We start from the raw sequence: 26182 nt of genomic DNA, 5'->3' as shown, positions 1-26182 counted from the left end.
ACCCTGTTGGGAATGTCCATCTGTTCTTCATGCTGATGAGGTTACGTGCCCGTAATTTCTTGGCTGGAGAAACTTGACTTATTAAATAAATTTTTTAAAAGCTTCTGTGACTAATAACAGCAGTTTGTGCCAGAAGAGGATGCTATCAATTTGGGAGTTAAAAAAAACAAAAACCAAGATGTCTTCGCTGTGGATCATTCAGCATCGAAGTGAATTTTTTTTACCCATTAAGATATTTTAACACTTTGGTATCTTATTCAAACTAATAATTGCATGTTTTGAGTATGCTAGTGCACATGTTCTTACAGCTGCTGTTCCCATGTGGGAAGAGCAGTGCTAGTAACACAGTCTCCCGCTGGGGTTATAAACCTTGCTATTACGTGTTGGGAGAATGAATTGCAAGGAGCTTATTTGAAGGAGGTACAGGTTGATTTCTACAAGTGAACTACGCTCTTTTTTTACTGTATCACCATGAGTCAGAAAGATGCAAAGTTTGTCAAAAGGTGGAAAGGTAGTCAGCTTTCTACAACCCATGAAGTAAATTACAGTTTCGGTATATAATTTGTGAAGTCAGTTCAGTAAGGGGAAAATAGAGGACAAATTCCAATATAAGATTGCTTACTATTAATTAGCAGTGATTATGAGTAATTAAGAGTAGTAAGAAGACGGGTACTGATATTTTTGAAGCATTTTTATTAGTTTTATGAGGTTTTCAAAGTCATTGCACATTTCTAGGGTCTGTCTTGAAAGTTATTTTCTCCTCTTATGACTCTCAGTATCATGAAGTCACAGGCACTTTCTTTACACTAATAGTGTGGAAGAAGAAATGTTTTCTTTGGTACTTATATTTTTTTTGTCATTTACAGTAGCCTGCCTAGTTCTCTGTTAGGAGTCATTAGGCAACATGCTGTCTTTTGTGATTTTTTTTGGATCTTGTAGCTTTTGTTTTGGAAAGCCAGCATAGCCTACCAAGTCCTCTTTATGAATTCAAGCAGAAGTTATTACATGAAGATTTGAATTAAGTCTTAGAAGTGAAACAGATATTGCTGAAATTCCTTTACACTTCTAGGGACATATAGTTAGGAAATATCAGGTGAGGAATAGGTCTTTTTGTTTATAGCTCTTGTTTGTTTTCTTTAATGTAGGAGTTTAGGTTAGTATAGAAAACTTGTGTTACGCTGTGTTTTGGCTTGATCCAGATCACGGAGAAACGTCAGTATCTGTTGCATCTGGTGAGTTAATAATTTTCTTTCCTGAGGAAGTACATGAGGAATACTCTTGAAGAATAAACTCTGCTGCAGCATACCATACAGTTATTGTACTTCTATGTAAGTGCAGTGAAACGAACGCCTCCAGTAACATGTGGAGGCATTTAATTATCAGAACCATTTGTTATTATTTGATTTGCTGTAAAGGAAAGTAGCAAGGAAAAAAAGCCAAAACCTTCCTGGGAAACCAAAAGCTTTTTAGATGTGTTTTGTGGTTGATGTTTCATGCTTGTTAACTCCAGGATTTGGTTTCAAAGCCCTTTTAATAGAAATGCTAATGGGATTCTTCTCCATCTTAGAGTATGCGATAAGAGATTTTATGTGGGAGAGCAACATGAGCTGCACAGGGCAACATACCATTCAGTAACCCTGTCCAGATTTCCATAGAGCTGGTGTTACTGGGATAGTATTTCATAAGACTGGGGGGAATGATTCCTCTCCAGTCATTTCTTATATGCTTGTTTGGGGCTTGTCAGTTTGCTGGCAGTCTGCTCTGGGAGCATGTGCTTAAACTTGTGCGTGTTCCCTAATAGCAAAAGTATGGATAGGCAAAACCAAAACATGCCCAATAACACACACTCGAGGTAGCTGCCTCCCTCACTTCTCACCAGTGAGTGAAAGCTCCCACCTGGAAACCTTTTTCTTCCTACCTGCTGTTGCAGTGATCTGCTGTAGAGAAACCAGGAGTCATTGGCTAAACAGGGTAGCACAGACACCTGCCCTGGTTTGATTGCAGAGTCCGGAGCTTCAGATGGGCCAATTTAACTTGTTTCTCGGGGAGATTCCCTATTACTGCTGGCCAGCTCCTGTTGATCTCTAATATGCTTGGATCCATTCATGGATTAGAGCATCTGAGAGGCATTGACAGGATAAAGGAGATGTGAGCAGGAGGAGCATGTTACCTCCTGTGAATCCTCCATCTAGTTGTACAGTCTCTTGGTCTGTCTTCAGTTTGTGACAGCTTATCTTGGTTGGTACTTAATCCTATGTGGATTATGCCACTGATGATGTCAAATCTTTGCTTTAAGTTTACCATATGGGTCTTTCATTTCCTTTATTTCAAATCTATAAGATGATGTTTCTTCTAGTGTCTCAGGTCCTTCTGGGGGTTTTAGTCTTACCCAGTGTAATTGTTACTATTATAAGTTAAATAATAATGCTGTTCTAAAGCTATTGTGCTATACAGTAGGTTATATTTCAAGCTGTGAACTTCAGCTTTCTGAGCAAAAGCTGATTTAAGTGACTCTAGGCTTGGAGTTAGTGGATTTTTTTTCTCTTCCTTTTGCTGTCACCCTACCAAAGATAAACCCTTGAGATGAACAACTAAGGTGAAGGAAAATGATCTAATAACACTTGTTGGTAATTAGTTGTAAAAATAGGTAGTACTCTGGATGTTTTCCTTAATTCTTGTTCATGCCAAGGCATCTTGCCAACAGGTTTCATTTAGATTTAGTAATTTCTGGTTTACATTGTTTATTTTCAATTGGAAATGCTGTAAATCCTTTTCAAATAATGTGTTTGACTATCTGATGCATTCCCATGTAGTATTAACATCAGGCATGGTCTCTCTAAACCTAATACAGCAGGAACTGCTTCCCCCGGAGGTGCAGAGAAGCAGAATTAGGTTTGAATGGAAAAATCAAATAAAGCTGAATTGAAAGGAAAAAGAATTGGCGTGAGTTTCTGAAGAGAGGGCTGAGTGTATTGTATTGTAGGCTGTACACCTGCTCAATTTAGTGGCTAGTGTAAAAAGGGCTCCTCAGTGTAGCATGGTACCTACCCCCACATTATACTGACCTGCCCTTCACAATCCTTAAAAGTGAATTTGAAGTGCAGCCAGTAGATACTGCCTTACTTTATTGTAGAATAGCCACCTAACATTTGACAGCCATTTTGCATTGTGATTACTACACATTGATTAACAGCACAGTGTCTTTCTGGAAGTATTTTTATTTTTTTAAGCAAGAAGTAAAGGAGATGTAGCTAGTCCTGGCAAGGAATACCACCTGCTGTAGGCCATCAGATGTTCTTCAGCAGTTCCTGAGTCTACTGGCCATCCATTCTGGTCCTTGCTCAGCCTGGCAGCACAAGGCAGGATAACCTGGCTCCACAGCAGTCGTTGCAGTGCCACAATGAACGTGTCACCTGTGATTCTGCAGTGTAAGTCCTGTGCAGGAAGGGATGCTGCCTTCATGATGAAGAGGCCTTGGTGCTGACTCTTACACAGGTGCTTGATTCATACCAAATCAGAGTCTGAGCTGATGCAGCTTTTCTTGGTAGATGAAGTGTGAAAATTACAGGACTTCAGCAGAGTTTAAAGGGTTGGAGATAAACTTCAATGCTGTTTTGCAGCCTCATATGCATTTTTTGTATGTTGATGGAGCTGCAGTTTTTCACCTTTTTTTCCTGATGGTTTTCAGTGGAAACAGCAACAAACTTCTCTTTTTGTTTTGTTTTCTATTGAAATAAATATCTCTCTAATATTACAGTGGCGATGAGGGAGAATTTTTCTCTGGGATGCAAAATCTGTATGTGACTCGTATATGGGTAGCATTAGACTGATGATTACAGAGGACCCATTTTCTGTAAAAAATGCCTTGAACAAAGCGTGAAACTTGATTCTGACTTTGAATATACACACTGGTTTTGTTTACTCATTCCTTTCAGAATGGCAGATTTTTTCTGGCTTACATCACTTAAAATGAAAATACAGTGGTAGATTATTAGATGACAGCTGTTGTCTCAAAATTCTATTCAGGACTTATTTTTTTTCTATCTGTACTTCATTTATTCTTGGCCTCTCAGTTAAGTATGAAGTTGTTACAGCATTGAGACTGGGAATCAATTCTGTGTGTCCCAGGTTTTGATGCAGTCCCAGTGTCAGGACAAGCAGGGGCCTAGAAAACTGTGCTCTCTTCCTTCTCTTCTGCTGTACCTCTGCTGTCTTTGTCCTGACATACTGAAAAATAGGGTGAAACAAAGCACTAGGGGAAGAGCAAAACTAAAGTAGGAAATCACAGTTCTAAAGCATATATTCAGAAGAATTTTAACACTGCGCCTATACTTTATTTCAAAAGTTTATAGATATGATCATATTGTTTTCCTTAGTGTTGCTCTTTCTGTAATTTCTTGTAAAGTCTTCATCTGTCAAACTGAACCCCTCAATGTCTCCATTCCTAAACAGGGCAATAAAAGACAGCTAAACTGTGATTAAATCAATATATTTTCCCTCTATTTGTATTTAGACACCCTTTGTATTTTGCTCAGGATACACATGGTCTTGGAAGAAAAATACAGCCTTTTTTGTTTCCTCTAGAATGCAGAAGATTACCATTCTTTTTGTAGAATGATCACTTTGTTTGTGAAGGGAGTTTGAGGAACAGGTAAAGTGACCTCTTGCAGCTTAGAAATTGCTCCTCTTAACACCTTGTGCTTTCTTCTTCTCTTGACACTCCATTTCTCTGGAATGTATCTGTCAGCAATTGCAAAATATGAATTTTCAGTTTCTAAAAGTTTAGTGAATTAATGTATTTTAAAAACCAAGATGCACTCTTAATATTAATTAGCTTTCTGTTTTTACAAATGCTAACAAAACAACTTCATGCTGGTTAGCAGGTCAAAAACTGTGTCAGCGGTCAGGAATGAATATTAGAGCCCTGTAGATAAAAATTACAAAACTAAAGTGAACATACAAGTAATAGAAATGGCCTTTTAAGTTTCCCAATAAACTCTTTTACTGTTGCCATTTGCAGCAGAGAAATACTTCTTGATTGCCCAGCACTAAAGTAGCAAAAGAGGCATGTGCTGATTCTTCTGCTAAATTTTTGATTTGACAGAAAAGCCAGGTTTTGCAGCCTACAACCTGCTTGCATTGCCTCTAATTGAGTTTTAAATGTTGCAGTCTGTTTCCTGCTGTAATGATGATTTATATCTTTCTGGTTAGTGAGCTTAGATCATTAGAGCATCCATGTTCAAGGGCTGCCTTGAAAAGCGCAGCAGTGCTGCAGTCCAGTGAAAAATTATCTTAAATGATGGTTTTTTACCCTTTTACTTAAAAAGGAACTTCACAGAATACTGTTCTTGTAAGTGGCAAATAAAAACCTCTGTTAAAGACAGAACTTCAATATAGAAAAGTATTTTGGCTAGTCAGGTGTGAAATAATCCCACAAATCATTATTATGAATGACCTACAGAAAGATGACAGGGTTAGTCCAGTTCTTAATGACTCTATCTTGTACTGCTTTTTCAGGGGTATGAGACCCCTTTTGCATTTCACAACATCATTAAAGCAAAGCAAGAAAGACAACGATATTTACTAACTTTGAGTACCAAACCACAAAGAAAACAAGCAGTAAGTGTTTATTTTGGTATTTTGTTCTCTTTTGCAAGCATTCTCGGAGGTGGTTTTTTTCTGAAATGAAACAATAGTTTGTAAATGAGATCTATGTGACTCAGTTTGCAAATGGATATAGATTTTATTGTGAAAGGACTGCTAGAATGCTAATAAGTTTCTTGGGTATACACTGCCCACAAATTTATTTAAATTGCAAAAATTTTCTTCGTTAGTTGAGTTAGTTTTATATAAGAGAGCTATTTGTATTCAGTTATATACAATAAGCCTGCCAGGAACAATTCTGAGACAAGCAGTGCAGGAAGTATTAAGAATCATTGCTCCAATGCAAATCGCATCTGATCCATACTGTTATCCATGCTACTACTGATAGCTTGATAAGAATGTGCGGTTTAAATAGCATTAAATAGATTTTTTATGGTTTTGTTGCTGTTGTTTGTTGTTGGGTTTTTTGTTTGTTTTGTTGGTTTGGGGTTTTTTAGCAGAGATACAAATACCTATAGGAGAACTTTGTTGTAACAATTTTAAAAGGGGAAAAAAAAGGAGCAAACTGCTTTCTGGACTTGCGCTATTTGTGCCTGGTGGAGAAGCCTTGCTAGACTGCAGAAGTCTGATGTAGCTTTGTTCTTTCAATTCCCCTATTGCTGCTCTTTGTTTCTAAGAGTAGATCAATGAGAGGGGCTCAAAGAAAGTCCTGAGTCCTTTCCTTCTGAAGCTCAGGACTGGAAATTGTTCCTTGCTCAGCTTGGAAGGGACAGCTCAGACACTTCCAAAATTGGAGGAGGATCTTCTAGACCCTGCCCAGATCCTTGGATCCCCTGTAGTTGCATACTTGGTCAGTCCTCGATGGAAGAGATTACAGTAATGTTGTCTATGGCGAGTTTCTAATCCTTGATCCTCTAAGAGAAATTGTCAAAACATTTCCAGAGTTTTAGGTCTTTTCTATGTAGCAGTTTCAGTGAGCCTTTAATCAAAGCTGAAAAGGTATTTGAAATTAACAAAGATGACTTTTCTCATGTATTTAATACCTAAAATAGTCTTTTAGACTTTTATAATTCTTAAACAAAGGACTAACATTCATATGTCTGTTCTTTGGTGGAAAACCTCAAGTATTTCTTAGCTGTATGTGCATTCTTTTGAGGTAAGAGAATTATTTGTTGGGGAGGGTTTATTTTTTTTCTTTTTATTGCAGAATTGTCTGTTGTCCGGGACAGCATGAAAAAGGAGAAAAATGGCTTGAAATCCTATTCTTTTCCACTTGCGTTATTTCATAACACATTCATCAGCTCTGCTTCCTGTGATGCATAGATATCCCTGCTTTGCTTGGTCACTAAAAAGACACACACACAATTATTTTCTTTTGTGGGTGATGATCTTCTAAAACCCAATTGCCTTACTTGTATGTTTTCTGAAGATAAAGTCCTGTCTTCACTGACTCATATTTATTTGTCACAATGATGTGTCTTCCTTTTTTTGTAAGAAGCTTCTGTTGATTTTGCTGCTTTTTTTTTTCTTTTATCACATGCTTTTCAGCTTTCTAGCAGTCTATTTATAGTAGACAGACTGTTGAAGGTCTTTATTGAATTTTCTCTACCAAGTTGAGTAGTAAATATTTCAATTTGAAATATAGATACACAAGAATATCATATAAAATTCTCAATGAAAATATAGGTTATAAAGCTTCTGTAGTACAAGAGAACTTTTGGATGCAATAAATACAGGTTTATGATCCAAGAGGTATTTTTTTTTTATTACTTAGCCAGATACAAGAGGCTGAAAAACAGACAGCCAAGCAATTTCTACAGTTTCAGTGAAGCACAGGCAAGCTCTAACAAACATACGAATACATTAGAATTGTATTGTTTTTATGTGCCTGAAAGGTTTCTGCCTTTAGGTCACTTCAAATAACCAGATTATTGCAGTCCAAAAGAGGAGCAAGCAGCCTGGAAAGTCCATGAAGTGCAAATAGCATATTTTTTTTCTTAGTACACATTTTTCACTTCACAGTAACAAATCCACAAGAGAACTATTTTCCGGAAATTGCTGGACTGTTGAGAGCCATGTTTGACCGATCCATTGTACTAACCATTACAAAGGAGAAGCAGCAGCAGCAATCTGTGCCTCATAAAGGAATGTATAAAGAGAGCAAAAGATTTTGTTTCATTAAGTCAAGGCAGCGTCTTCTTGGGAATAAAGCTTCTTGCCTGTTTGCAAGCAAGGAATAGAATAGCTAGAAATATGCATAAAAAATAATATAAATGGCATCAGTACAGAAGATACCAGGTTCACTATTCTTCTTGTGTAAAAAAGATGGTTAGTTAAGCTAGTCATTATAAAAAACAAAGGGAATTAGACATTAATAAAGAAATGAATGAATAGGAAATCTGAGTGGACTCATTCCTTGGAGTGAAGGTCTATTGAACTGAAGTTGGAGTTACAATTTCTTTCAGGGTGCTGGAGTCCAAACTTTCTGTCTGATGGTATGTGGATGGTAGTAAGCAACAATGTAAAATTTAAGCATCTGTAAGTATCAATAGACCTATACAGCTTTATAAATCCAGGGTAGATGCAGACATGATTGCTTAAAGACACAATGGAGTCTTGTGTGTTGGCTGTTTTCCTCACCAATTACAGCAATTTTGTTGCAAGACAATTAGTATCATTGCTAGATTTACTACATTGCCTTGACTGTGTGGGGAAGTTGACACTCTTTATTTTGCTTTTGGGTTTTGAGGGGTTTTTTTGGTAATACTAACTTTTTTTCTTGTTTTAGTGGATGTTCAGCTTCCCATGATATTTCACCATTTTGGTTGATGGTTTCATTGTTCTAGTGAAGGACTCTGGTCAGAGAGACTCATGGAGCTGCCTTGATAAGGGTCTGTGGTTTTGAGCACTTCCTTGGGTTTTTGCTTGACTCTGCTTTGTCAGAGGTCAGGTTGTCACCAGCCTGCGTGGGGTGGAACCTCACAGCCTGTAAGAGGTAGTGGTGTTTCTCTCTGAAATTTAGTGGTAATGAGGAGTTACAACCACCAGACAGATTAATAAAATGCTAGATGAAGAATTTCACATAAAAAAGGTACTCTGTAACTGTGAGCATTTCCAACTGGTGGTGAAACATTTCACCAGGAATGTTTTCATGGTTGTCGTTTCCTACAGTTATGAGCTGAATTTAAAGCTGCAGGAACTGCATGCTAGAGAGAGACAAGGAGATAAATGCAATTGTTTTAATATCATGAAAAGGATTTTTTTTTCTTCTTCCATGAAAAAAATAAACTAATCTATGGCTGGTTTGGGGGTTAGTATTGTAGGACATTATAGTTGGAAAGAACATTTTCTGTAATGACTTAAACTGATAATATATTTGGTATTAGCCAAAAGCAGACAATGTTCTTTCCGAAAAGTGAGTCATTCTAGGGAGCAAGAGAGTTAAAGAGGAAAGTTCTTCTGAAATAAGGCCTTAACTTCTTCAATCCCTGCATAAACATAGTGTTGTGTTTAAAAAAAAAAAAAAATCACCATTACCCAACTTGCATGGAATGGAAACAGGGAATGCTCATCTCTTATTGCCCCATTCAAGCATTATATTGTTGTGTGCTCTGATGGGATTGTGTTACATATAATTTGTATTATCTCTTTGGCTGGGGCTGATTCAAACAGCAGAGTTCTTTATCTTGCAAGTGCAAAGTGTAAGGTGTGGAGATCCTTGGATGGAGATACTGAATTCATATACACTTAAATCACATATCAAATGCCAAAGAAATCTTGTTTGACTGATAGACAGCATATTAAACACTCACCTCCCCTTGGAATGTCTGGTCTGTAATCATTAAAAATATATTTACTAACCGTATATTAGAAGCCTGAAAGGATACCATATTTGAGATTAGTGGTAGACTACAGACCAGAACAGTGCCATAAATGCCAAGTCAGTGTAACAGAATTTTTCTTCAGTTTTTTTCACCTGATACTTTCTTTGCAAGTTGGTGGCCTTTTCTTCTTACCTCTGTTTCTGAATAGCAGTACTCTCTTACCTCCCAGAACAATTTACTGCTTGTGATGTGGTTATTGGCTGTCTGCTGAAATAATACTTCTTTCCTGTCACTCCCTTCCTCTGACTTTTTTTTCCCCTCTTCAGCCAGACATTAGGAAAACAATTCTTAATATAGTGTGAGGGACTGGTTAGCTTGCTTGAGGAGCATAGTGCAAGAGCTAGCCCAAATCTGCCTGGCTGCCACCCCTGGTGCTACCCTGAGTCCTTTCTAACTTGCTTACACTCATTATGTGCCTAATAACAAGGTTATAGAAAGAAATATAATTAAGGCTATTCTGTTCATCAACATGACATCTTTGTTTTCATAATCATCATTAAGTGATAGCAGTTTGTTTCTGGAACTAGGTATTCTTAAACGTGTCTTTTAACCCCAACCATTCTATGATTCATGTTGATTTAGGATCAGCATATGGATTTAACCACCTACTCAAGATCATGTTTATGTTTTCATCAAGAGGAAATCAATGTGGTCAGCTCCTCCTTGCACTGGCTCTCCTAACTAATTATCATGTGAGCTTTTACCAGGACAAAAAATTACTTTGGAGAGCTTTCTCTTGAAAGCACCTTCCTCAAAGGTTAAGCATTTTTCACCAGAATTAGATTTGCATAAGACTTTGATTATGGAATTTAGATTCTATAATTTCAAAAAGTCATTTTCTGTGTCTTAAACTAGAACTGGGGAAACTTGCACATTGCTTGCTTTCCTTTACCTTATACCCATATCCTATCACATGAACACCCATAGTACAGAAAGGTTGGATTAAAGTAATGGCTCAAGCCCACTAAGATGGGTGCAAAAACTGAGATTAAAGGTCAGTAGGTCTTCACTGCTGGTTCTTTTCATTCATGCCTCTGAATATAGCCCAAATGCTGCACTTCACTGAATTTCTTTAAGCTAATTGTGCTGGCTCTTCCAACTCAGGATGCATTCAAGTGTCCATGTTGACACTGATGGTAGCTAATTAAGAGCACAGGAATTTGAGAAATATTATTTGTATTTTCCCTTCTGTTTTTGGGAAATACAGAGTGCTATAGATCCAAAGGTAACAAAGAAATATGTTTTTTTGTGACGAGCAGATGTTTGTTTTCCACTGATAAGACAAATCATTGCACTGAAGGAAGGAGGATGCTCTTTGTAATAGAGTGTTGCTTCTGATTCTTAATAAAACACTTAGTGGGGGTGGCATAAAGCATCAAGTACGGCTGTGATGGCACAGAATGAGGAAACTGTGACAACAAATGTTATCCCCAGGTGAAAATGGAAAACCTATGTTATCAGCCAACATGAAGTTTTTGTGATTGGGTGTTTAGATACTAGGCATTCATATACTGAAGCTTGACATGCTAATACTGCTACCTGTAAAATCTTGTAAGTTTTTGGGTACTTGGAAGGTAATTGGATTGCAGTCTGTGATGGTAACACCGCTCTGAAATTCTGCAGTAAGAAGAGCAAACAAGGATACTATCCGTCAAGCCCCTGTAAATAACTGAGGCTTTCTTTGGGCTTTATATAACTATCACTGTATCCATGTAATACTAGTGCCTGTGTTTTAACTTTACTGGGGCTGGGTTTTATGAGAGAAATACTGACTGTAGAGAAACCTGTCCCTAAGAGCTGAATTAAATTATCAACAAAAAAAATTATCCTGTTATTTCAGCTTCTCCTCTTCAAAAGCCCTTTTTTCATTTTGCATTGTTTCACGTTCCCTAAATTTCATTTGGAGCATTGTGTTTAAAGCCAGGCTGTGCCTACTTTTTCTGCAGGATCTACCTTCCTCCTTGAAAGGGCTGTCTGCTTCTGGTGTACTGAATTCGATGCAGCATTATAAAGATGCATTGTTCCCTCTCAGGCTATCCCTGCCTTCCTACTGACTGAACCTGTAACCTTATAAACTGTTAAAATTCCTTGGGCCTTTGTTTTTGTACATCTGTAAAACTGAGGATAAGAGAGTTTTCCTATTGCTATAAATAACCTTGATCACAGGATATGAGCTGGAAATCCTGACCCAAACACCAATCAAGCACTTTCCTCACAAGTAATCCTTCTGATGGGGTTATTTGTGGAATGTGCCTTGCTCCCTGATGCTAAGAGTGCATTAACAGGAGATAATGACAGTATGCTTGCTTTTACATTTGGTAAGGAGGATGCTCAGGGGCAGTGCTGACCGTGGGAGGGTGGCAGGGGAAGAGCTGGTTGTTTCCTGGATGGGTATGGGAATGAATACTGTTTTAGTCCTGTCACGTTTTATTTCTCCCTCTGTGACCTAATTCAGCACCTTCTGGTATATGTGATGAAAGCAGCTACCTCTGTTGATCTTGGAAAAAAAGATCTGTAAAATATTCACTAGATTACCATCCCCTTTCTACTACCTCTCTGTTATGTGGCTTTGACCTGGAATTGAAAATTTTCATTTGGCACCTCACTGCTATAATACCAACTTACTCTTCTGAAAAATTCAGCTGGGGTAGGGTCATGGAGAGAAGGGATTTTTCTCTGCCAGTGTAGGTTTTGCATTACTTGGTAGAGCCTGTTTCCTGAGTCTTGTTTCCGGTATTTTCTATATACACAAAGGCACTCCTCTGCTTGCTAGGCTTATGTACCTGGTTTTTATTTTGTTTCGAGACACTGCAAATAATATTGTGATGTGAAAAGTAATATTGTAGAGCTATTTTTAAAATCTTTGTGCTGAAGGTATTTTTCTAGGCTTAGCATTTTGAAGGGCTTCTGCCACATGGGTTAGGGTTTGGGGTTTTTTTTGCTTCCTTCTTGACCAGAGAATATTAATGACTGTTGTCCTGAAGGTCTTTTCTGATGTGATGTTTTCCCTTCTCTACTCTTTTTCACTCTGCCTCTTCAAATCAAGTGTCATTAATTTGTTCTAGCCTTCAGGGGATGGTGGGAGAAAACTGACTCCTATTAGAAGGAGTGAGCGTGGGTGATCTTTACAGACACTAGAGTTGCAAGTGTTGGCAGAGCAGAACACGGTATAATGTCCTCATGTGTTGCACAGAAAACAGATTTTCCCAAGATGCTCTTTGCCTTTTTTTTTTCCCCTCTATGCAAAGAAGGAAAGTCAAATTACATTGGCAAATGTGGCCTTGATGCTTAATTTGTGGTTTCTTTTGCTGTACCTGTATGGTTAATGGTTTCTGGTTTTATCTTTGGTGAACCAGGCCTCTTTATGAAAATACGTAATTGCAGTTTTTTGTTAATGCCAGTTCACTCTGGTAGTATAAACTCATCAATTTGCATGCAATGATTGAAGGGAAAAGATAGATGAAAGCCTATTATAATCACGTTAGATAACCAGATATGAATATGAATGAGATCATGCTTCTTTTGGAAATAGAGCTGTGTTGTTCAATAGACTTCGTATAACAAACATTTATATTAAAGCCCATTATGTTGAGTCTTATAGTTGTTTTCTTAGGGCAAGTTACTTAGTGAGCTGTCTACATGATTCTGACCTTAATTTAAGTAAGTAATGAAGTCTGCAAGTTCTTTAAACGTCTCACAAACAGGAACAGAAATGCATGGCAATGAAACAGTAGTGTGTGTGACTTAACCAACCACAAACCTTGTGTCTTGAGCTGTCCTTTAGTGAGCAGAGGCAAATAAAAACTTCTGCAGTTTCATCTTTTATTTTGTACTTCTTCCTTCTTGTTCTCCAGGAAATAAGGAAGAAAATTGCTCTTTATTTAGTGATTAAAAAAAAAAAAATAGTGGAATAAAGCTGTGGCATTCTGAACATTTCATATTGCTATGGCAATACATAATGTTCCTCGGGTACACGCTTGCATACAAAGCTCATTCAAGCGGTAAGATTGTGTAATTGAAGACATGTGACCCTTATATGTGACTTCGTTACTAAATTTTGAGGAAAATCAGAGCCTTCTGGTTAGTAGTTGAACCCTTCAAAAACAAGTAGTAGTTTTCCTTGAAGCACCTGAGAATTTCATGCATATAGCTCTTGTAGTTGTTTTCCCTCGTATTTATAAGTTTTCTGAGGAAGCCCAGTCTTTGATGACTCAGCTACAGAAGTTGGTCCAGTTGATTTTGCTTTGCCTTTGTCCACTGTAAGTACTCCTTCCTCACTTGGCTTCTTCACTTAGCCTTTTGTAACTTTGCATTGCTTCAAACTGCTTGCCCGGAGAAATGTTTAGGACATACTTCTCATTGGACATGCAGCCTCTTTACCATCTTACTTTGTAAATCTGTACAAATGACCAGCCACAAGTCTGCTTAGACACGTGCAGGTTTACATCGTGCAATCATTTCTTTGTCTGTCAGGCTTTGTAAGTACGAGGTGTCTTTGAAAAGCAGTAAGCTCTTGGAAGCATGTGCTCACTAATGGAATGGTAAGCTACTAAATGCTTCCAAAACATTATACAAAGCAGCTTCCTTTGGGATTTGCAGTCTGCATTCTGCAGTGTAACTCAATAGGGTGTTTTTCTCCCTTAGGTTTTTTTATATTGTGTGCTGCTTTGCTCAAGCACAGTCTTTTGGAACTCAGTGCAAAAACATCCCTAGCTCAGTGAATGTAAAGAACAAGTTGTCAAGTGATGGATATTATTTTTTTTACAAGATGTCTTTGCTTGATTGTTGTTAATTGTCATACATGTATGAGTTTGCAAAGGTTGCTTCTGGAGCTGGTGATAGTGTAGCATATCTGCTCCTAATACCTGCTGGTATTTGAAGACAGCAATATAATCTTGCGATACATTGAATGAAAATTCAGTTGAAACTGTAATTGTATTTTACTATCAGACTATAATGTAACACCAATTAAGTATATACCTGATAAATGAGAAAATAAGTGCGGCATATCCAAACTGTTGCAGATAGAAAATTTTTGAATTGACACTGTTTAGTGTGCTGTGAATATAAATTTTGTTCTTAATATCCATTTGGAGTGGGAAGCCATACAGAATAATCTTTGGACTGAGTTTGTATGTAGTGAAGAGCATTTAGTTATCCGAAGGAAGGTATGTGAAGAGCATTCACAGACTTTTTATTTGTGCCAATAGACACTGCACTCTAAATCACTGTTTTACCGCTTTGTCGTCTATAAATAAACTGGAAAACACACTGCTCAGCTTTGAATTTCCTTCACTGTTAGTACCTCTTGAAATCAGTGGTTCCTGTTTCAGTATTGCTTCTTCCTTTGACATAAAGAGAAATCCTCGCAGTGAAGCCATCAGAAACATAATTTAATTTGTATTAGGATGACAAAAATACTTCTTCTGTGTCTCCCCCATGTCCAGTTTCTATTTTTGTTACAAAATGGTATTTTATAGACAGTTAAAGTAGAAAAAACCTGCTGCTATAGGTTAAGTAGTAGATCAAAGTACCATCATAACAAGTAGAAAAAGCTGCTCAGAAACATGATTTCTCAGGAATCGCAAGGGCAGTCCTGGGAACTTGAATCTTGTGAAGGGGGCCTATGTCTTCCCTGAAAACTTCCTCAATGGAGATAAATTTCTAAGGAGTCCACAAACAATTAGTGTTTCTCAAACTCTCTGATTGTAGCAACAGTTAATTTGTTGGAGATCAGGCTATTAGTTTCAAATAACTTTAAAATTTCTTTACATTTGAAACATTTCTTGTGTGTTGTGCCATGCTGGAGCTTGCTGCCTTGAGAGTTTAGGTAGGGTGTCGACAGGCTCAGAGAGACAAATTCTTAAGCAACAAATTCAGTGCCTGAACTGATCCCTGGAAATAGTAAGCGAGTAGAAAAAGTTGCCCAGCTGGCAATTTCAGGGTACAAAGGAAGTTGTAAAGCACTGTGTAAATTCAGCAGCACTGTCTTTTCAGGGGAGAAAAAATTGCTGTCAGATTACTTTGTTATTATAAATTAATGAGTGTAAAAAGGCTGTGACTTGACGGCACTTTCGGGAAATCAGTAATTTTGGAAAGCATGTGAATTCCTCCTCTGTTGGTTTTTTTTTTTTTCCTTTTTTTTTTTTGTATGAATGCAGCTGCTTTTAATGTTAATCCTGTGCACATAGGAACCATACTTTATGTTCCCTGTGTTCATAGTTGAAATCCATAAGTACATTGATCCTGGAGATCTTCATTAAAAATGGAATTTCCTGCTTCACTGTGATGTGGATTTTTTTGTTATTATTTGATGAAAAAATGTTCATACCTCTTTGCATGTGTTGTTTAATATCAAGAGCTCCAGTACTAAAAGAGGGTCTGTGCAGCTGTAAGGAAACAGGATGTGTCTGGCAAAATTGACTGGAACAACAGATTCAATGCTAATGCTTGTGAAAGAGTAAACCTGAATGTAGAATAACTAGTGTGCTTTTAATTATTTTTTTCCTGTAACAAGAAGGAGGAAGTTAGTGGACTTAGCAGTGTGGAGTGGATATGGAACTTCTCCTGTGCACTCTTGGTGGGATGGTGCTGCAAGTTCTTTGTTACTGATATGAAGCTGCAACATGGCATGAAGACTATGACAGTTATTGGCTGGTGGATGTTTCTGCCTTTATGAATGGAAATATAATGCTGGATCTCTTTTGCCTCCACCTAATGAAAGATAAAGCCCTGATTCAACTGCCTGGGAAATCTTCCAGATCTGAGATTCATAGGAATTTAGAGTTGGAAAAGAAAGGTAGCAGAACTATAGCTTTAGAAGCAGTTGCAGTTCTTTTCAAACTATAAATGGAGCATAGTACTGTATGCATGCAAAGTTGCCCCTTTAATTCATTTGTAAATCAGGCTATTCATCAGAATCTGAGTACATGGATTTTACATTGCAAGGACATTTCAAGCCTATACATGCAAACCTGGAAAGTGTAAAGTCTGTAAGGTATACCATCCTTTTCCAGGCAAAATACTAATTGGATTAACTGTATGTAACATTGTAGTTTTCCAGTAGGAACTCTGGGATTTGACCATAATAAATTAAACCTCAATGCTAACTCTTTATTTTGAGCATCTTCCTCCCTCTGCTTTTACCTGCTGATTTTAAGCTTCTCTTTTGGAACTACTTTAATTGACAAGGTTAGTTTTAGCACTGGGCTTTTCAGCTTTCCATCTTTCGGGGGGTTTGTTTTGTTTTGTTCTTCCTGGATATCTATTGCTAAGTATAAAAGAAGTAGGCTGCTCTGTGCAAAGTGCCTAGAATATCCATCAAGTACCCATTTTCAAGACCAATTCAGACTTTTGCCACTTGTGGGATTGCAGAGCTTTGCACTTTTTATTTCTGTCCTGTTCACTGATTTGCTCATTGCTTTTCTAACTTGTGACAAATTCAGGGACATGCAGCTCCTTGCAGAAAGCTTTCTAACCTTTCTGGTTTCTCTGTAATGGCTTCAGTGTATTTTCCTGTTTATGTCTGCATACCAAAAGAAAAAAAAAAGTCTAGTTTCTTTGTGCTTTAAGTGAAAGTAAAAATGTTAAATCCATTTTAAAATCTTTCAGTCTTGTTCAACTTCAGGTTTTTGCAGTTGGAGCAAATGGGGGCGGGCGATAATTGGTAGAGCTGTACAGTTATGTAACTAAAAGCTTTTCTGCTGGAAGTTAGGAGAGCAGATTGCCTGGCCATCAAATCGCAACACGTGTTTTTAACTTCCCACAGTGTCCATGCAGAGGAGTACAGTCAAGAAGTGTATATTGGTTTGGTAGATTAATGTGTTCAAATAAAGATGTTACAAAAAATTTTTCTTTGGGGTACAAACATTTTTTTTAGAGAAACAGTGGTGGTATTATACCACTTGGGGATTTAAATAGTATTTATTTTTCATAATTAATGGAAGATATTATTCTTAGGTTGAAATTGTAACGCTTGATGGCATTTAGCATGAAAGTTGTCATCTAAAACTCAGTGGGGAATCAACTAGTAAAAAGATTATATGGTGTATCACAGTGGTGATAAGATAAAATATGCTATTTTATGGGGAAAATATCATGTTACTATCACAGAAGAATGGTCAGCTAGCCAGCAATCATGAATTGTGTCACCACTTTCATAAAAATATTCATGAAAGCAGTGACTAAGGTATCAGTGGGTTTTTTCTGTACCAAGAGGGTGGGTGAGTGGTGGGTTTAATTTGGATGGGGGTTCTTTCTGGCTTTTGTATTTAGTTTTTTTGATAGAATGACACTATATGGATCTTATTATTAGTGTATACATTCAGGGAAAAGCGATACACATATAAAACTATAATGTGAACTGGACTGAGATGAAAGACAATCGCGTATGAGCACTTTGCACTGCGAGTTTGTTGGACTTGGTGTTGCAGCTGCTGTATATAGTCCTTTTGTATCTATCTGAAGTTGTGACTTCAGCTTCTCCATGGCATCTTGACAAATGTGAGGTTTGCTTATCTGTGGTGGAACAAGACTGTTACCTGAAAGAGAGTATCTGAGTTCTACTTAAGGTGGGCTGCTGCTGCGAGACAAGGCCCATCTTGGACTCTTGGTTTTATTCAGTAACTTCAAAATCACCCTTACAGTGTGAAAATCTTGTTTGTTTGTTTGTTTTTTGGGTCACTGAAGGGAAAACCAGTCTAAACTGATCTCAGTACCAGTCAGGGCTGTTAACATCACCTTTGTTAAGGATCATTGCCATAAAAACTCTGGCCTTGACCCTAAATGGGATGTGCATGGGGGAAGTTTTCTCTTGAGCAGAGGAAACAAAGTAAGGCAAAACTAAGCAGATTTTGACACTGCACTCTTAGTTAGGCATCCATGGGGTTCTCCAAAAGCGTTCCTTCCTGCAAGTGCTTGAAATCACCCCACCAGGGAGCTTGCAGTTTCACAAGAGGGCAGAGTCAAACTCTTGCCCCTAAGGCCCAGTCAGAGACATCCTGGCTTAGCCCAGGCTGCGTGTCAATTGTGCTTGGTCTGTCACATTTACTGGGGCTGCTCTTTCTAGGGAAACAGTCTGTTAGATTGACTTCATTGCAATGAAGTTGAACAAATCATAATTATGGGAGGTTAAATAAAGGGGTAGAGGTTAAAGCATGAAACACCATTGTCCTCTTGTGTAAGGCATGGTTTGGGAAAGCAAGCAGGATGTTTTTCCATTCAGAAACCAGAAGTCGGAAATGTGTTGGTTTAACCAGGCGTACACAGGACAGGTATGCTTTGCATTTTATGGGAAGGCTATTGCTGTTCCTCTGGGTTTAAGACTAGGAAAAATAGAGGAGTAATTTTAAAAGAAAGAGTAACCTTGCCTTGGTCATGTTCTCTTTTTCAGGGTAGCTTTGGTTTGTCTTACTGCTGTTGCCAGTATTGTGAGCTTTGGTGGCGGTACCAGGAATGGACAGATACCTATAAAAATAATTATAGACCAGATGTACCTGATGGCTCTCCCTTAGTTATTTGGTAGTGTTTTGCACACACATATATGGATGTACATCATAGAAAACAGCTTCTGCTGGGCCAGCTGCCAGTCCTCAACCACTGTTTAACTAGTGAATGATACACAGAATTGTCATAACATGTCTTGTAACACAGTGACTTTGGATTGTGTGTGCCTAAGATGATTTTTGCATGGTGAATCTAAATATTGCTCTTCTTCTCTTCTAGTTTGTGGAGACATCCATGGTCAGTTCTTTGACTTGATGAAACTGTTTGAAGTGGGAGGTTCTCCTGCCAACACGCGGTACCTCTTCCTGGGGGACTATGTGGACAGAGGGTACTTCAGCATTGAAGTAAGTTTCTAATTTCTGGGTTTGGGTGCAAAACTGCTTGCAGCATGCTATGTATATTTACCATCATATCTTAACTAGTTCAGGAATACTGAGGCTCTTCACAGATACCATGTTGATGTTGCTGGTGTTGTTTTTATAAAGATTGCTTGGAATCCAGCCAAATCCCACTATATCTGTGCTGGAAAGCTGACACAGAATGGTGCTAACTAGTGGCCATCTAAATATAGCACAGAAGGCATCGTGCTCTGCAGCTTGGAAAGCTGAACAGCCTGAGTAGACTTTAGCTATTAGAAGAGACATAACAGAAAAAAATAAACCCATGACCCATAGTTTAGTTTGACTTCTAGGTTTATTTGATCTGAGTTTCCTGGATGTGAAATTTTAGGAGAATGGCAGGACTAGATGAGAGGTAAATGGGACAAAAAGCCAGCACACAGCATGCTGTGCTGGAGAGAATGAGTAAATTCTGTTTAGATATGGCATGCAGGAGTGCATGGTCTCTGGCTTTTGATGCAGCACTTGAATCCACAGAGAAGTGATGCACGAGTGCGCTGTTGGTGGTGCTGAGATCTGGTGTAGTCTCCAGGTCAGGCTGTAGAATGTGGAGGTCAAATGGCATCTTTAGCTGGCTGGTGAAAAAAACAGTATGCTGTGCAACCTGCCAACTTCGACTAGAAGTGAGTCAAATACCAAGCCCAAATCTGCTGTTCCAGTGCTCATAAAGCAAACTAGATTTTTTTCTTCTGTCCTGTGTTACTGTTTGATTTTACAAAGTGACAAGATGAAATGCACCACTATTGAATAAAACTGGATGTGGATTTGTTTGTCTAGGTTATAGTTGATCCAGTCATTGAACAGTCAATCAGAAACCCTTGCAGCAGCTCTTGAGCTACAGCTTGACTGTTTCTGTGAAAAGTTCACACTTGAACTCCAAGTCAGGGCAGAATGCCCATTACCTGTTGGAAGCAGTATAGATCCTATTGACTAGATCAGATGGCATCATGTGAGAACACATAACACTGCTGTTTCATTCTACATCCCACATTGAAGTACACTGTTGCCATATTGGTATAAAAGTATATAAGGCCAAGCAGCTGAGTTGTTTATGTGTTTGGAAAATGGATCAGTGCGTTATCTTGTCAGTGTTATGCTTATACTATGAAGTTTCTGAAAAATCAGGTTCAGTAAAACTACTTTTGCTTTATTAGTTCATTTTAAAACTTAATTTCAAGTGTTAACAGAATCTTTTGGCACATTTTACAAATAGAAATATGCTATTCCAAGTACAGATGCTCTAAAAACTTAAGAATTGCGAGGTTCTTTAGCCCACCTGCTAAAAATCAATATAGCCAGGATTTAGTCTCATACTGAAGTCAGCACTTTGATCATTATTTTTTTGAGCTTGAGTTCACGATTTTCTTGAGAACTGATCCACAGTGAGCTGTGAGCTAAATCATTGCTGTGGATTACCATGCCGGACTGTTTGGAAGACTGGGAAGGGGGAGCAGGGGGAACTTCACAGACTTAAACCATTGTGCAGCTCTGTCTTGAACTAACATTTTTGAGTTGTGATAACCTCATTTGTATCTCCTGTAGTCTTCAATTGAGACAAGATGTGTCTGGAAGAGGAAAGTTTTGTCTTGACTTCTATGTATGTAGGCTTATAATAAAAGAAATATAACAAATGGATTTGCTACAGCTTTCAAGTGCATCTCTGACAGTTTACCCAAATCTGTTCAGGGCTATTACCAATTAAAGAAATAGCAAGCCATAGAAAACAAAGAAAATTGCTTATGTGTATTTAGGGAATAGTCCCCTTAAAAGCTCTCATTTAGCAACCTGTGCATACATACTAAGCAAATTGTATTCTGAATTCACTTTTTCCGTTCAGGAACACTCCTTTTTCACTGGAAGCAGTATTGGCTTCTGCCAGCACCAAGGAAATACCTCAGCTGTCACTTTTATATTATTTTGTTTGTATGTAAGGTTCTCAAATCACTGCTTTTTTTTTTTTTTTGGTCACATAACTTATTTTCCCCACCTGTCACCTTGATTAAAGAATGCCTTTGAAAGGGAAGGTAAGTTTCTGTTTCGTAAGTGTATTTGGATGTAGAGCTGTGCATTCAGGCATGAACTCAGCACAATAAGTAGTGACAAGGAAAGGAAAATTGTGAAGAATGCAACTTGGCATTTAGAGGGGGAGGATGTTTTTGGTGGAGAAGGGAACCTGAGTACATAGATCAGGCACCAACTCTTGTTGGTACTTTGTGCTGGGGAGGTCATGCTGGTAAACAGCCCTAGCCTCAGCTCATACCATGTCAATCACATACTGAGCTTTAGTCCATCAATCTGCTGGCTCCCCTTTCTGCTATGGAGACATGAGACTATTGCAGTTCTGGGGTCTTTCCAAAGGAATTAAGTAGCCTGGTCCAAGATACTAATCATGAGTAATAGAAGCTTTAAAAAAAATTCCCCTTGAGTGTCATGTGATCTCTAGTGTAAAAGTGACACCATTGAGCTTAGACCGAGCTGAGTTCTGATAGTGGGCGAGATAATCCTTCTCTGTGGGCTGCAAAGCATTTGGGATTCTTCTGGATGAAAGGTACTACATAATGCCAGCTATTATCATTAAGAACAGAGAAAGAAATTGCATAAGGTAGGTGGAAGGCATTTGATAATTCAGAGGGGAAAAGACAAAAGTATTTGTATAAGGCACTCAGCAGAAATGTCAGTCCTTGCCCTATGGAGCTTTTGATCCAAGGGCTCAATTCTTCGTGTGCATGCTCCATTTTTACTGGTTAGCTTCACTGCTTGAAGGGGGTGCGTGTTTTGTGTCTCTTCTATTAGTTCTAAGCAACAAGTCAAAGGATGAGAGACTGATAGAGAGCTTAGAACAGGCAAAATTTAAAAATGTCTAATTGTAGGTAGAATGAGACGAGGTTTCTTGCCACAGACGGAGTCTTTATTCCGTATCTGTGTTCTCTTTTCCATTTGACCTTTTGGCAGAGCCTTGGCATTTATTCACTTAAAATAACAAATTTCTGCAATTTAATATGGTGCATTTGTTTCCTTGGCTATATAACTGATAACATTTCCCTCTTGTGCTTGTGCACTGTTCCAGGGGTTTGACTCCAGAGGAGAAGAAACCCTTTGGTTTTCACTTTCAAACAAGTTTTATGGTCATGGAGAGTAGAAACCCAAATGATCAAAACAGAGGGCTGTTTTTATATCTAAAGAATAGTTAGAGCATAAGTGGTTCTGCAGGAATAGGTTGTAAGGGAGAATGACTAATCTCTTTACCTGAGTCTGAAAACACTTTTTTGAAAGGCAGACAAATGCTCTGCAGTGTAGGGAGGAGTGTACATGTAGACTGTATTTTCATCACAGTCTTAGAAAAATTACAGAGTAAATACCAACTATAATGCATTAATAATAATATGTAAACCAACTGTTGGAATTATTTTCTTGCTCAATCCCATATAACAGCATACTGGCTTATATGTCAGTTGACCATCATAAGGTATATAGTGATCATTTTTGACAGAGGAAAGAGTTAAAATACGGAGAATTAAACCAATGTTCAAAACTAACAAAACTGGAGTTACGTTTTAAGATTCAAAACATGCATACGCTTCCCTTCCTGAATGCAAAGACTGAAATTGCAGATGGTGAAACTTTTTATGGTATTTCCAGCAAGAACAAAGTGAGATATTTGGAGTGAGTCTGGAATTTGACTGCTGGACCTTGCACCAATTAAAAAAGCATTGGGCAGTCGAGATGCTTCTTAACTCAGGGAACTGTTGGAAATTACTTGGTCTCTTTAATGAAAACAATTATATATAAATATATTAATGTTAGTAAACTGTGGGGGAAGTTAGTGCTGGTGAAGTTGAGTGTTCATTATCTCTCAAGTCTCTGTGAAGATTTGAGGACTTAATCGGAAGAATAAACACCTTTCTGCATCCTCTATTACTGTAGTATGTTAATGTTTTCCAGTAAACAGCTTGATTTAAAATAGTTTGGGCTTGTCAGGAATAGTTCACCAGTGAAGTCAATAGTTTTTTCAGTTCTTTTTAAGCAAAGAAAATCCTAGGACTTTAATTATCCTGAATTTCCTTGCCCTTTTCTTTTATAGACCAGTAGCAAATATCTTGCTTCATAGCAACAATTTGTGTCTTGTGAGAACTTTTTTTGTATGGCAGTGCTCCTCAGAGCTGTGAATATTCAGTAACTCAGCAAATTCAGATTTTTTTAATATATATTAGATTCCCAGACTGGCACATCTGTTTGTGTCAGGGCTGTCCTTGCAGCTTGACTGGTCCTGTGCCAGCTGTTCCCAGTGTGAGTCCCCAGCATGCCAAGAGTCCCTTTTGGCTGCAGGGGGAGAAGATGTGATGGCACCATTTCCCCTGCACTGGTGCCATCTCTGTGTGGGACCCATCTTCTCAGAGAACAGCTGTGGCCAAGACACAAAGTCCAAAAAGGAGAGGTAGGAGCCACCACTTAGAAAGTACTAGCTGTAAGAATTAGAGTAACATTTAAGAAAAAGAATTTCCTAGTCACTTCTTGGTTGAAAAAGAGGTACTTCTTTTTGGATATTTTTTTATCTTTTCAGATATTCTTTTTAAAGACTGAAATGGGAGTAATGTGGTCTAAACATCAGCAAACAGTATATTGCGATTTTGCTCCTAGTTGTAGTGAAAACAATATAACTTTTTCTTTATTTGCAGTAGTGTTCAGAATTTTCTTTGTCTGTGCTCAAGGGATAGTAGTTCAGAAATGGCAGTAAGTTGCATCTTGTGTGAGTATTCTGGTTACAGCTGCAGTGTATCTTTATTTGTCTCTGAAACCATGTCATAATAGTCATCCCAGTAGCGTGAATGCAGCTATGTGTGTTAAAAGGTACATGGTTTCCATTGGGATAGTTACTCCATTTTAGGAAGCTGTATCTGTATTAGATACTGTGATGGTATCATTATTTCAGTGCACTTAAAAGTAATGCAATTTAGGTGAGGTGTGTGTGTTAGAGAGTGCAGGAACTATGCCAGTTCCACAGGTCACAGAGCATAAGTGGGGACCTTAGCAATGTGTGGCTCAAATTATCCTTTCAAGTATGAATTACCTCACACTTACTCACACTTTATTTCATCTGCTGGAGGAGTGCCTAGTGCTGTCCATCATTTGGAGGGGGAGTTCATCTTTTGTGGCCCCTGTAAAGCCACACAACTGCATCTCTCTGTTCCTGGCACTACTTGTGCCAGAGCACCCAGAAGTGAGCACTGTGTTGCAGGTGGTGCTGTGGTAGCACTCGAGTGGCCATGGTGATGATTGTTCAAGGCTCCTTGTGTTAATCACATGATTTTCGATGCACAGAAGAACTGTGGGGCCTTTGGTTTTCCTTTTCAGGATGGGCTAAGATGCGGAATGGTGCAAATGCTAAAATTCAGCATGCCAACAGAGTTAAATCCCAAGTCTGTTTTGAAAGTGTGGGCCTTAGGCTTACACAGTGCTTGATTGCACAGACCTTTTCTTTCTTGAAGCTGAGGCTGCCAGAACCTCAGCAGGAGGTTGACTCAGCTTGACTATGGGAGCTGGGAGGTGGACAGATTACCTCTTTGTTACAAACTTCACATATCTGCTATTTCAACAGCTGGAAGGCACTAACCAAGTGAGCAGGGTTTTGAGAGCCCTCAGTTAAGGGCTGTAACTTTTTTCTATAAATAGTTTTTTTGATAGGATGAAATGAAACAGGCAAAAAATACCTTACAGATGTCTAGATCGCAAGGTCCCCACTGAACATTTTGCATAGAGTTACAGCAGAGCTGGTGTTTAGTATGTTCTTAATGAAAAAGTTGAAGGAAAAAAGGTGTTTTAAAATTTTATGACTGGGAAGCAGTATTATGAAATACTTAAAGACTGCAAGCTCAGGTTTTCAACAAGGCAAATTTATCATAAATCTTTTGACTTTGGTAAGAATTATGATATGCAAAGTACAGGCAGGAAAAAATCAAAACCAGAATGTTTGCTCATGTTTGGACACAAGGGTTTTTTGTATGTAAATGACTGTAAGTTGAAAAGCCATGAAAATCACTGCCCTCATATTTGCTGTTTAGTTTGCCTTGGAAAAATAAATCTGCTAATTAGTTCTTATTTACTATTACAACCTTACTTCACTGGACTACTGAAAAGAAAGGGGAGAGAATTAAAGTAATCATCTAAACAAAATAAACCTTTGATATAGTACTACTGAAATCAACACAAAATGTGAATTGGTGGGCTTATGTTGCTTGAATAATGGCAGAGAAATGCAACTTTCTGGACTGTACTGATTCTCTGTTATCTTCTGTCTGCATTTAATGAGTACTTCAGAGGAAGCATAGAAAAAAAGAAAAAAATAAACCTGTGATAAGCAAACGTAGAGACATCAATGAAAGCAGGTACCTAATGTCAAAAAGATAAAAATTCCATCTTTCCTTATTTTCCCTGCTTTGCAGATCTGGATAATATTTTAAGTTGCAGAGTGCTTGTTTTAATCTTGCCAAAGCTTTAGGAAAATGAAAAACTTAGTTACGAGGGCAATGTAAACCACCTTTTTTTTTTTTTTTTTTTTAAATGTCATTTCATGTAATCAACAATTGTTCTTTTCCAAAGGTGTTTTGGCAGGATTAGAAGCTCTAAGGTAACTTGGATATGACTTTAAAAGCTGGAGCTTTTCTTGCATGGATGTGGGTGTCACTTTAAACTTCTTGTCTCACAACATTTGCATCAAATTTTTTGCATTAGTAAGTTTAAAGAAGTGGAAGGTTCTGGAAATTCTTGGGGGAATGAAGGAGTCATCATCAAAGA

General features: G+C 38.1%; 1 protein-coding gene across 2 annotated transcripts in view; it reads left to right on the top strand.

Moving 5' to 3' along the window:
* Window positions 1-26182, top strand: part of PPP3CA (protein phosphatase 3 catalytic subunit alpha) — a 173715-nt gene that overhangs the window by 103384 nt on the left and 44149 nt on the right. For both annotated transcript variants that reach the window (XM_017736827.1, XM_017736826.1), the window contains exon 3: window positions 19212-19336. In XM_017736827.1, coding sequence (XP_017592316.1) covers window positions 19212-19336 — 125 coding nt within the window. The remainder of the gene's footprint in view (window positions 1-19211; window positions 19337-26182) is intronic.

The sequence above is a fragment of the Corvus brachyrhynchos genome, unplaced genomic scaffold, assembly GCF_000691975.1.
Source record: "Corvus brachyrhynchos isolate BGI_N302 unplaced genomic scaffold, ASM69197v1 scaffold175, whole genome shotgun sequence".
NCBI lineage: Eukaryota > Metazoa > Chordata > Aves > Passeriformes > Corvidae > Corvus > Corvus brachyrhynchos.
This window is presented reverse-complemented; position numbering and strand designations above follow the sequence as displayed.